Genomic DNA, 13,016 nt, shown 5'->3' with positions numbered 1-13,016 from the left:
TAGGTCACACAGCTAGTAAGTGTCAAGTGTCTGATCCCGATTTGAACTCAGGTCCTTCTGAATCCAGGGCCTGTGCTTTATCCACTGCGCCACCTAGCTGACTCCGACTGTTAATTTTCTTAACTGTAAAAGGGGAATAATTGTATAATAATAGTTTTAGCACTATTGTAAATCTTAAGCGCTATAGTATTAGGAGTTCTTTTGTTCATAATATGTCATTTTTGGACTGCAGGAAGGATTTTACGATGATCAGACTTTTTCTGGGAATGAGTGTGTAGAGAGAGAAGGAGGGAGGAATTTCTGTCCCTGTAATCACACCTTGGGTGGAGGGATCAGAGATGGGCACAGGAAGTGACTCATACCACTGGAAATTCATGGCATAATTCTTATGTATAGTGATCCCTGATCCTAACCCCCCTGCCAATATCTACCTCCCCTGGCTTCACATCCCAGAATACAGTGCAATTTCCTAGTGTAAGAAAGACCTGAGTTTTCTGAAGCCATTCTCATAGTAACCAAACATACATTAAGATGTCAATACATTCAACACACTCCCTAATGCTGAACGGCCACTTCCGTGTAGAACTTACCAACCCTGTCTGGGGTGGGGGGGGGGTTTTGTGCTCTGCCTACAACCACCAGAGTCAGCTCCTGCCCCACCATCTGGTATATACAAGAGCAAATGTTGCCCTGGGTGAGTTTTTAAAAGCAATGACCCAGAGGAAATGGGGGAAACTAGGAAAAGCATGTCACTCACGTAATGTAACTCAAGGATTTATAGCAATAAATCCTAGGGACTCTGGACCCTTGGAATGTAGGAAACAAACTTCCTAATGAATCTCTGCCTGGACTTTTCCATTCCCATTATAAGTGAAACTGTTGGAAAAGGAACAGAGGCTGGGATTAGGGATCTCAAAAAAAGAAAGGCAATGAAACACAGGACATATACCTCGCCCTTCCCTGCAACGGGCGGAAGGGATTGCTAATAGAGGTTTTTATTTTATTCCTAATAAGGATTTGGATGTTCTCTCCAAAGCAGACTGGGAAAATCATTCATGATGCTATCCTGGACCAGATCTGGGTCATATTTCCAGGGGATTAGGACGTTGACTTTTTCTCTCTGATCATTTGAAAAGTACAGGTCCCTTGATTTCTCAGGCCACAGAGTAAGGGCTTAATTGGTATTTGGGACAATCCCACTCAGCATATGGGAATCTCCGGTGACAAAAGGTGATGACTGGATAGAATAATAGCATCAATAGTGTAATAATTTAATCCAGTGGTTCCTAGGTTGTAGGAACTCTTGAGGGGCCACAGAATTATTACAAGGGGTTGATGTTCTCATTGAGCACTGGCGCCTTTTGATCTTTCTTTAGTTGAGCAGAGTAGCAGCAGGGTTTCTGCAAATGTTAGTGACAGTCTGAACAGTTATGTGGTGAAGTCATTTTTTCATATCTGAAAACAACCAATGCTTTCTCTCCAGCGAGAGCAGATCTTACTACCTTACCTTTTGGTTGTGATCATGTGGGAAGGACAGGTGAAACGACAGTTGTGTACAACCAGATGGAGTTGGACCTATAGCCCTGAAATTGCCCATTTTACTTTCCTCTCATCCTGTTTACAGGATTATAGAATTGTCCAGCTGGACAGAACTTCCAAGGCCATTTAGTCCAACCATACACTATTAACAAGTTCAACCACTTCAACAAATGCAAAAATGTATGCATATCCTTGTTTTTCCACACACATCCCCTTCCTGAGAACCATTCCATATCAAAAAGATTTATTTGTAAAGGAAAAAAAAATTTTTAAAAGCTGACAATTTGGATAATATTCCAGGAGGTGTATTGTTATATTTCTTCTTTGGGATCATGCTTGTTCTGTTCATTTTCAGGTGTTTTGGGGGTTGTTATTTTTTCATCACTTATGTTACAGTCTTTCCAGGTTTTTTCTGAAACCCATCTGCTTATTATTTCTTTTTTTAAATTTTTTTTTTTTTTTTTTTTTTTTGCGGGGCAATGGGGATTAAGTGACTTGCCCAGGGTCACACAGCTAGTAACTGTCGAGTGTCTGAGGCTGGATTTGAACTCAGGTACTCCGGACTCCAGGGCCGGTGCTTTATCCACTATGCCACTAGCCACCCCTGCTATTATTTTCTTACAGCACAATAGTATTCCACTACATTCATATACCACAACTTGTTTAGCCATTCCCCAATTGATGGGCATCCCCCTTCAATTTCCAATTCTTTGCCACCACAAAAAGAACAGCAATAAATATTTTTTGTACATGTGAGTCCTTTTCTTTTTTTTTTAATGATCTTTTGGGATGTCCTTTGGGCGTGTGTTCCAAATTGCTCTCAAGAATGGTTAGATCAGTTCACAACTCTACCAACAATGCATTAGTGTTCCAATTTTCCCACATCTTCTCTAATGTTTGTCATTTTCCTTTTTTTGTCATATTAGCTAATTGGATAGGTATCAGGTGGTACTTCAGAGTAGTTTTGTTGTTTTTTTGTTTTGTGTTGTTTTTGTTTTTGTTTTTTTGCAGGGCAATGAGGGTTAAGTGACTTGCCCAGGGTCACACAGCTAGTAAGTGTCAAGTGTCTGAGGCCGGATTTGAACTCAGGTACTCCTAAATCCAGGGCCGGTGCTTTACCACTGCACCATCTAGCTGCCCCCACTTCAGAGTAGTTTTAATTAGCATTTCTCTCATCAGTAGTGGTCTTATCAGTTGTAAGGAAAAATAGATTGTTTTCATTTTCTTTTAATATTCTGCTTGCGGGAAGAATCATTTTTCCACTCTAAATTTGTCATATTATAATTTTTATAACATGAGAATTTGGTAGAAAAAAGAAATGAATCTAGATATTTGATGCCCACTTATATTATTCAAGATAATAATATATTTTCCTTTAGTCTTACTTTCTTCTTGCTACCCAACAGAATAAACACATACTTAATACCATAAGACTGTACAATATGTCATAGCTTACAAAAAACCCCCTTTTTATGTATTTGTTCTTTACAAAAGCTTTTCCAGGTGGAGAAGACAATTTTTATTTTCCTTATTTTATAGATGAAGAAAGTGAGTCTTAGGAAGGTTCTGTGGATTGCCTCAGGCCATTTGGGTAATAATCAGCAGAGCTGGGATTTCTGTTTCCCCCTCCAGTATTCTTTCTGCTACTCTGCCTCTTTGATACAATGATGAATTTGTAGGATTTTTCTTTCCCTGAATTTGTAGGATTTTTCCTTAAAATGAGAAGAACTGATCTAGTTTTCCTATTCCTTTAATTCCTCTATTTGGTAGCAAATGACTCCAAATGAATGCTTTTGTGGTAAATCAACACTCAGGTAGGAGTAGAGAAAAGAAAAGGAAGGCATATGCTCACAAAAGTAACCTATGCACTTAAGATTTATTGAAGGTATTCTTCACAGTTAGTTTAGACCTCAGGAAGATGGATACAAAGTGGAAGAATGCTCCAAAATTGCCAAAGGGTCCGACTTCAAAGTTGGTTTCCTAGCTTTCCCCCTTTCTATAAGAAAAGTTCAATTCCTTCATTTCTGAGGAGTTCTAGAGCAGAATAATGACTCATGGGGACAGAATAGTTAACTCTGCTCCAGATCTGATTTGAGATCCTTGGGAATTGATGGGGGCAAAGAAGGGAGAAAAGGTGAATGCAGGAGAATCTAACTACCCCTTCCCCCATTCCCCATTGCTAACTTTGGGCCTGTTCTTATAGAGGAGGGACTTACTATTATTTCTTGGCTTTAATTCTGGGAAATTTTCCCCGAGCCTGGGAACTCATCCTTATTACAGGTGTCTGACCTTTGGCTCACAACAGGCCTCATGGCAGTCCATAGAACAAAGGCGCTATTAAGTTTGTTCACGGTCTTAACTTCTGATTTGACTCTTTACTTTCTTGAACCAGACTCCAGGCTCTAAATTTTGCTCTGGGTACAATTATCCTTATTTTATTGATGAGGAAACTGAGGATCCGTCAGTTTATGTGAATTGCCTTAGGCCATCTGGGTAGCAAGCAGCAGTCAGGATTTTTGTCTCTCCTTCTGTGAATTGATATTCACCCAGGTATTTTTTTTCCCCCCTGTGCTTCCTAGACTGAAATGTCTCACATCTATGAGACAGGACACCAGGCAGTTGCTAGGAGCTAGGATAGGTACTAATACAACAAAAGAATTTGTCTGTGAAATGAGACCAATACATGTGTTGCCAATCATGCAGGATTGTTATGACAAATAAAACAAAACAATACTTTGTAAACCTTAAAATTTGATGTAGATGAGAATTATTAGTTGTATTATTATTATAACTACCAAATTATACTTCTGAAAATCTAATACAAGAAATACCATATACTTTTTCTCTATAATGAAGATTGCCAATCTTTAGCCTGTGTGCACGTGCACATGTGCGTCTGTGCGCGTGCGTGCGTGCGTGTGTGTGTGTGTGTGTGTGTGTGTGTGTATTATTTGATGAAAAACAAGTTCTAGTACAACCAAAGGATTTAGGTAATTCCTTGGAAATGGTAGTAATGGGGTTTGGTTTATAATGGCATGCTTTTATTTAATATGACATATGAGGAAAATAAATTAACTTTGAGTCACTGTGTGTTACTGAGTCCATAGACCAAATAGAAAAACTTTTTTAATCCATGGAAGGGATTAAGGCTTTCCCTCCTATGATTTAAGACTTTTTTTTTTTTATTGGGAGGATGCAAGTTATGGTGTTTAGTTGTTCAGTCATGTCCAACTCATGACCCTGTGGACCAAAGCATGCCAGTGCTGTCCACGGGTTTATCTTTGGCAAAGATACTGGAGTGGTTTGCCATTTCCTCCTCCAGTGGATTAAGGCAAACTTAAGTGTCTGAGGCTGGATTTGAACTCGGGTCTTCCTGACTCCAGGCCCAGCTGCCTCACAAGTCATGTAATTTAATATGTTTAATCAGGTGTTTAATTAGGAAGGAAGAAAAGAAACAATTGTTTATTAAGCACTGTAATGATTGGAATGACACCACCTGCTGGAGACTTACTGTAGAAGAGCTCCGCCCATGACGTGAAGGTCTTTGAGGGCAAGACCATGTGTCTTTTCTTTGGCGTCAGGAAGTGATGTTTCTGTGGGAGGAAGAAGGGGAGCCTGCTCTCTGACTCAGGCTCTTTCCTATGGACCTCTGGCTGAGAGCAGAGAGCTAGAACTGCACTTTCCATTTAATAGATAGATGAATGTAGGCCTTCTCTTCTCTCTTTACCAAATTCTTATTCTCCTTAATAAATGCTTAAAAGTCTAACTTTTGCTAAAGCTTATAATTTATCAGTGACCACTCATTAGATATTTTAGACAAACTAGCTAGAATTTTAGCCTTAAAAGCACCTACTTGGCACCACACACTGAGCTAAACAATATACAAATAATACCTTATTTGATTTTCCTAACAACTGAGAGGTAGGTGATATTGTAAGGGCCAAATTTAGTATGAGGAGAGTTAATTGGATGGCTAGCCATAATACTGGGGTAAGAAAGGAAATTAACAGCCTCTTTCAAAAAACAAAACAGGGTTTATTAATGGGAACAAATTTAAAACACAAGTGGGGTTAATAAAGCTAGGGACAATGGAAAAGGGAATAGGGGAAGGAAAAAATACAACCTGCAAACTCACCACCACCCAGAATCAGCAGTTTCAAAGAAAACCAGCTGCGCAGCATCCCTCTCCCTCTCTCACAAGTGCCGAAGTGTCCTATCTCCTCCCTTCGCTCTCCCAGAAGCCCCCTCTCCCACAGAAAACAGGGCCATCCACACACAGGCCCAAACTAATTGGCTGGCAGCCTGATTGACAGAACTAACAAGTGGCCCTACAGAGACGAGTTCCAGACGCCAAAGATCACTTGACTTGTCCTCACCAGGCTTCTCATCATGGTGGGGCTTTCCTCATTATAATTTGGCCAGGCCCATGTAGGCGTGCAGGTGTCTGTGTGAGGTCAGCACACATGGGTGTGCACAAGGGTTTCTAATTTTAGCCAAAGATGGGGTCCTAGAAACCCCAAATCACAATTAATTCCTTACAATATTATTATCATCATTTTACAAATGAAGAAGCTGAAGCAGGCAGAGGTTAAATGACTTGCTTGGTTACACAGCTACTTAGTGTCTGAGGTTGAATTTGAATTTACATCTTCCAGGCCCAGGGTTCTATCCACTGGATAACCTTGATGCCTCTATCAGTAAGGTGTTTGGTATGTATTAATGGGGGTGGTGAGGCATGGTGTATATGATGTGGAATTTCAGATTAGATAAGGGCACACAAGGATAGAAACATGGGATCAGAGATTTATAACTGAGAGGGACATTGGAAGCCATCGAATCCAATCCCCTCATTTTACCATATGGAAAGTGAGGATGAGAGAGGTTAAGTGATTTGACCTGGGTCACATAGCTTATAAGTGTCTGTGGCAGAATTCCAATTTTGGGCCTTCCTGTCTCTAGGTCCAATAGTCTTCCCACTTTGCCAGGTAGCTGCCTCAAATGTGAGGGGTACATATTATCAAAAGTATGTTCATACGTGGAATAGGCTTACAATGAGGACAAACTGAGTTAGAGATTGCTCATAGATTCTTTTTGTTTTGTTTTGTTTTGTTTGTTTGTTTTTTTGCGGGGCAATGGGGGTTAAGTGACTTGCCCAGGGTCACACAGCTAGTAAGTGTTAAGTGTCTGAGGCTGGATTTGAACTCAGGTACTCCTGAATCCAGGGCCAGCGCTTTAACCACTGCGCCATCTAGTTGCCCCCTTGCTCATAGATTCTTAAGCATTTCCAACTATTTCTGACTCTCCCCCACAGCCACTGTGATGGTGTGAACTTGACCTGTGAAGCCTGCCAGGAGCCAGGAGATCTGCAATTGGCCCCATCATTGACAACCGCTGCCCCAACTATGGCATATGATGAAGAGACTCCTGAGCCTCCCTTGCATAGCTTCTACTGTAGCAAGATGCTGGACTTGGCCTTCTTGTTGGATGGCTCCTCCAAGCTGTCAGAGGCTGAGTTTGAGGTGCTGAAGGCTTATGTAGTGGGCATGATGGAGCGTTTACACATCTCTCAGAGGCGCATCCGGGTGGCTGTGGTGGAATACCATGATGGTACCCACTCCTACATTGACTTGAAGGACCGGAAACGGCCATCAGAGCTTCGTCGGATCACCAGTTCTGTGAAGTATGCTGGTGGCAAGGTGGCTTCCACCAGTGAGGCCCTGAAGTATACCCTCTTCCATATCTTTGGCAAAGCTGACCGCCCTGAAGCGTCTCGGATTGCCTTGCTTCTGACGGCCAGTGAGGAGCCCCCTCCTATGGCCAGGAGTATAGTCCGCTACGTCCAAGGCCTGAAGAAGAAGAAGGTCATTGTGATCCCAGTGGGCCTAGGGCCCCATGCCAGCCTTAAGCAGATTCGTCTCATTGAGAAGCAAGCACCAGAAAACAAGGCCTATTTACTTAGTGGTGTGAATGAGCTGGAGCAAAGGCGGGATGAGATCCTAGGCTACCTCTGTGACCTGGTACCTGATATCCCTGTTGCTACCATCCCCTCCCAGATAGTACAGGTTACTATGAGTCCACAACTCTTGGCTTCCCCAACCTCTTTACACAGTAGACACATGATTCTGGATGTAGTGTTTGTGCTAGAAGGCTCAGACAGAATAGGTGAAGCCAACTTCAACAAGAGCAAAGAGTTCATGGAGCAGGTGATTCAACGGATGGATGTGAGCCAAGGGAGCATCCACATTTCCATCATACAGTACTCCTATACAGTGACTGTGGAGTTCTCCTTCAATGAAACTCAGTCTAAGAGACATATCCTAGAGAAGATACAGCAGCTACACTATCGGGGCGGCAATAGGACCAACACTGGGAAGGCCCTTGAATACCTTTCTGAGAATACCTTCTCTTCCAGCCAAGGCATTCGGAAGGAAGCACCCCATCTAGTATACATGGTAGTGGGCAATCCTGCCACGGATGAGATCAAACGTTTACCCCAGGATGTTCAGGTGATCCCCATTGGTGTGGGCCCCCAAGCTGACATCCGTGAGCTGGAGATGATCAGTCGGCCCAATGCTCCAATCATGATAAATGACTTTGACAGACTCCCTTGGGAGGCTCCAGATCTGGTTCTGCAGAGGTGCTGCTCTGATGAAGGACTAAGGCTGCCCACACTACCGCCAGCCCTAGGTAATATCTTTCTACCTTTGTAGGGGAAAACCTAGGGAAGTTGGGTTTAATTGATGCTCCAGGATTTAGAGCCAGGAACATCATTAATTTTGATGAGAGGGCTTGGGAGTTGGAGGTAAGTTCTGGGTTCTCATCCTGATTTCATCACTGAGTAGTGCTATAACTTTGAGAAAGCCTTTTCCCCCCCATTCATTGCTCAATTTCTACAACTCAAACTTCCACTCCTTCTAAAACAGGGAGACTCATGCCTGAGCCCTCTTAACCCAACAGAGATGTCTTAAAAGATGCAGGAGGTGAGCTTAAATGTTTGACCCTCTTTGAGGGAAGGTCCTGGAGAAAAACAAAGAATTATCCTTTCAATTTTATTTCATGGAGTAATATTTTTTTCTTTCACTAAAGTTTCACTTTGATCTGTCACTGTGGGTTCCTGAAATCTGCTAGGGGAGCACAGGCTTTGTTCAATCCTACTCAGGGCTTTCTAGTCATGTGTGAGTCTAGTCCATGCTTTCTGGAATACTTCCTCTTATCATCCTTTTAACATCTCAGTTGTGCCAATCCACCAATTAGGTTGCCTATCTGTTGCCTTTCAGAGATCATCCGAAAACTATCTGTTGTTGTGATGTATCTCTCTTGTTTAAGTCATAGATATGCTTGCATATAAATAAGCTTGTTTAAGTTGAGCCACTTAAGTCACCAGAATTATTGGCTTCACATTAATTACTCTTTATGACATACTCTTCTTTAGTGTTTATGCAACACTCATGGACTTTATTTTTTGAAAGTCATCAGTGTTAATGACTTGCCCAGGCTTACACAGTGTCAGGAGTCGGATTTGAACTCAGGTTCTCCTGACTCTAGGGCCAGTGCTCTATTCACTGTGCTACCTAGCTGTCCCCCAGACTCATGGACTTTTAAGTCATCTCTATCTTCTGATTAGGATACAGTGGAAAGAACACTGCCTCTTAAGTCAGAGAATCTGGATTGCAGTCCTTCCTCTGACACAACCTGTGTGGCTTAGGGTGAGTCACCTAACTTCTCGGGCCTCAGTTTTTCATCTGTAAAACTAGGGGTTTGGTTTAGATGATTTCAAAGATCTGAATCAACAATCTCGTGACCTCTTCTTGGGTCATTTCTACTCTCATATTATCAAAGATCATCCCCCCATAATATTATTACCACCACACATTTATTAGTTCAATAATGTATTTCCTATTGGCTTTGCCCTATGAACAACTAAGGCTCAGAACTTGTAAACCTATTGTTCCAAGAATGTCTCAATCTGTGCCCCCTGCACCCATGCCTATGTGCCTCTGTTTTCATCTATGGTAGAGTTGTAGTCTTCTTTTCTTCAAGGAAATATGGTCCAACACTAGTGGCAGTAGGAATAGAATATGTCCTCAGGACACTTCTCCATGCCCTAAAAGCTGGAGCACTTCTGAGTCTCAAGGGTATATCTATTTTTTTCTTACCTTCAAACCTAGCCTGGATGCAGTGTCAAAGAACAGAAGTCTGTGAAGACAATGTCAGCTACAGTGTAGACAGACCATATGGGCAGTTGAGGACCACTCTCTCCATACTAACCCCCACATTGTACTCATCCTATTTACAGATTGCACTCAGCCCTTGGACATAGTTCTCCTCTTGGATGGCTCCTCCAACGTCCCAGCTTCTTATTTTGAAGAAATGAAGAATTTCGCCAAGGCCTTTATTAAGAAGGCTAATGTGGGTGAGTGGGGATGGGATGAGGGCGGATGAAGGGGGGATGCCAGGACTTGGGTTTCTGGAGGTACTGGTTCCACCTGGCTTAAGGTATGACACAGTGTTTTTGTTCTATGTTTCCTTTTAGGGCCTCATGCCACTCAGATATCAGTGCTCCAGTATGGAAGTATCACCACCATTGATATTCCGTGGAATGTACCCCAGAATAAAGAATACCTACTGAGCCTTGTGGACCCTATGCAGCTTGAAGGGGGCCCCAGCCAAATAGGTAATGGGGTAGGAACAAAAGAGTCAGGAGACATGGGTTTTGATTTCAGCCCCGATGCTAACTTGGATGTGTGACCTTGGTTAAGTCCTTCAACCTCTCTGAGCCCCAATTTCCTCATCTATAAAATTAACTTGTAATACCAGAAATCCTTTAAGATTCTTTAGAAACCTAAATTATATGGCTGTACAGACGAGAAGTGTGAGCATCCAAACACCATATTAGCAAGAAGTAATCACAAAAAAGATATATGGAGCTGGGAATATTGATCTCTTCCCAACTCTTTGACTTAGAGTGAATTCCTGAGAATATAAATATTGTCTTGGATTTCTCAGTTCCTAACATATGATATTAATGAACAGTCTTCTTGGTTTCTACCCTTGCATTCAACTGGACTTATTCCAAGAGAGATGATGAATCAGTGTTTTTTTAGTTCTATCCCTGAACTGAGGCAAGTCATGTGACCTCAACGGGATTCAGTTTTCCAATCCGCAAAATGGAGAGAATACTCTCTGTTCTTAGAAAAAAAATCACAAAGCCTCTGGAACATCTTAAAGGGAGGAAGTTTGATTGCCAAATGAAATATATTAGGGATGAAGATTTCTTAGACAATCTTGAAAACAGAGTATATAGTCATCTCAAAGTCAAACAGACTGGATAGTGAAGTTATGGATTTTCTGTGACTGGAAGGCTGATAGGAATAGGATATAGAGAAGAAAGGTGGCAAGAGGTAGTGATGTTAGGAGGCTACCTATGTATTGGGTGTGTGTTCATATATATACACATACATGTGTGCACATATACACACATATACAATCTATATATGTATGTGTGTATATATACATGTACACTTGTGTATATATGTGGAGAGAGAGAAAAATAAACTAGGAATCCAGGATTCTTGAATACTATTCTCAATTATTTCACTAGGACCTACTACCTATATAAGACATAGGTAGACTCTCAGCATCACCACCTCTCTCTCTGAGACACACACATGTATACATATGCATGCACATGTGTATATGTGTAGGTATGGCTATATGCATATACATGTGTGTTTGCATGTGTACACACATTATATGTTATATGAAAGAAAAGCACTTGAGATTTGTTCTACATGTAATACCAATAAAAGACAGGATGTAGAATGGGCACCGCAGAACCTTAGACAGTCTGGATATCTGAAGAAAGAGATCGAGTTGATGCTGCCTCACTTTTCTCTGTCACATTCTTATGAAAGGTGGCACTGAGAGCATCTTTAATATTTTAACCATGGTCTCAGGTTTAGCTCCTTATATTGCTAATGCTCATGGAGGAGTCCAGTTCTGTGCTGGGGGCTGTGACCACCCTCCCTAACTAGCTACAGGCATTATTTACCTTTCTCATGGAGAATTCAGAGAACAGTGTAGTTCATAGTTAGGGGCTGGGATACCTGAGCCCTATTGCTGAAACTAAGGTGGGACTTTGGACAAGTAATTAATTCCTCTTACATCCCCCTGACATAGCCATCAAACTTGACTAAAATAATTGAAGGGGAAAGCAGTTACTCCTTTGAAGAAATGGGACTTTTAGCTCGGAGAGGAGAAATCTTAGGGGGAGACATTATGCTATATTTGAAGGCCTTCACATATTTTTTTTTTTGGCCTTCACATATTTAAAGGGCTATCACATGGAAGAGGGATTAGACCCCAGAGGGTAGAGCAATAGGTGGAAGTAATTGATAGAAGTTAGAGGGAGGCAGATTTTATCCCAACATAAGGAAAAGCTTCTTAACAGAGTTTTCCCACATGAAATGGGTTGCTTTAGGAGGGAGTGATTTTCCTGGCACCAGAGGTACTTTATCAGTGCCAAACAACCCCTTGGGGATATTTAGCACAGGATTCATGTTTCAAGTACAGTTTGGACTAGATGATTTCTGAGGTCTTTCTCTACTCTGACATTCTATGAGTCTGTGAAATTCTAGATACAGTATGATCACACCGGAACCAAATTAATTGAATTCAGATCCCATAACTGGACATAGATTTTTATTGGAGCCATGGACTCTTACAAGTGGGAGGGGACATAGTGTCTTACATATAATAGGTACTTACTGAATAGTTTATGAATAGAATTAAAATTTAATTGAATTTGTATCAGCCATTCAGGGGCTAAGGAGTTCTTCCCCTTTCAGGAAGAAATGAGATATGGAGATTGGAGAGAAGAGGAAAAATGATGGGGTCTAGATGTTTCTATTTGTTAGAGTAGGCTCTTGGACCTAAAATGCAAATAAATTATTGACATAAATTTTCAAAGTCCACAAGATCAGTTTCTGGTATGTGGTAGGTGCTTAATCAATACTGGCTGATTAATTGATTGAAACAAGTTCAAAAGACATCATTTCTCATACTCAGCACAAAAACATTAGGGCTATGGTATTTGAAATGTTGCTACCAATATTGACTCTGTAGGGCCTGCTTTTTGTCCTCAGGGAATGCATTGAATTTTGCTGTCAGATATGTCACATCGGAAATCCATGGTGCGAGGCCGGATGCTTCAAAGGTGATAGTCATCTTGATAACAGCAATGTCTATAGATTCTGTGGATTCAGCAGCTGATGCAGCCAGAGCCAGCCGTAAGTGTTCCTCTTTTCTTCCCTTCCCACTAGGAGAGGTGATAATGGTTTTTTCAATGTTTAATGTAGTATTGAACCATGAAAATACTCTTAAAGTAAGACCAAGATAATCCCTTTGATGGATCTTTGATCTGATTGGTATAGTGTCTTTCTACAGTAATGCAACCCAACCATACCTTTTTATTCTGC

General features: G+C 41.4%; 1 protein-coding gene across 1 annotated transcript in view; it reads left to right on the top strand.

The window, feature by feature from the left end:
* The window catches only part of VWF (von Willebrand factor), a 213,719-nt gene that overhangs the window by 137,059 nt on the left and 63,644 nt on the right, over positions 1 to 13,016 (top strand). The window contains exons 28-31 of the mRNA XM_043968561.1: positions 6,851 to 8,226; positions 9,836 to 9,952; positions 10,073 to 10,213; positions 12,684 to 12,827. Of these exons, the coding sequence (XP_043824496.1) occupies positions 6,851 to 8,226; positions 9,836 to 9,952; positions 10,073 to 10,213; positions 12,684 to 12,827 (1,778 nt within the window). The remainder of the gene's footprint in view (positions 1 to 6,850; positions 8,227 to 9,835; positions 9,953 to 10,072; positions 10,214 to 12,683; positions 12,828 to 13,016) is intronic.

Source organism: Dromiciops gliroides, chromosome 5 (genome assembly GCF_019393635.1).
Source record: "Dromiciops gliroides isolate mDroGli1 chromosome 5, mDroGli1.pri, whole genome shotgun sequence".
Classification (NCBI taxonomy): domain Eukaryota; kingdom Metazoa; phylum Chordata; class Mammalia; order Microbiotheria; family Microbiotheriidae; genus Dromiciops; species Dromiciops gliroides.
The sequence above is the reverse complement of the archived record's forward strand: the minus strand, read 5'-3'. Positions and strand labels throughout refer to the sequence as shown.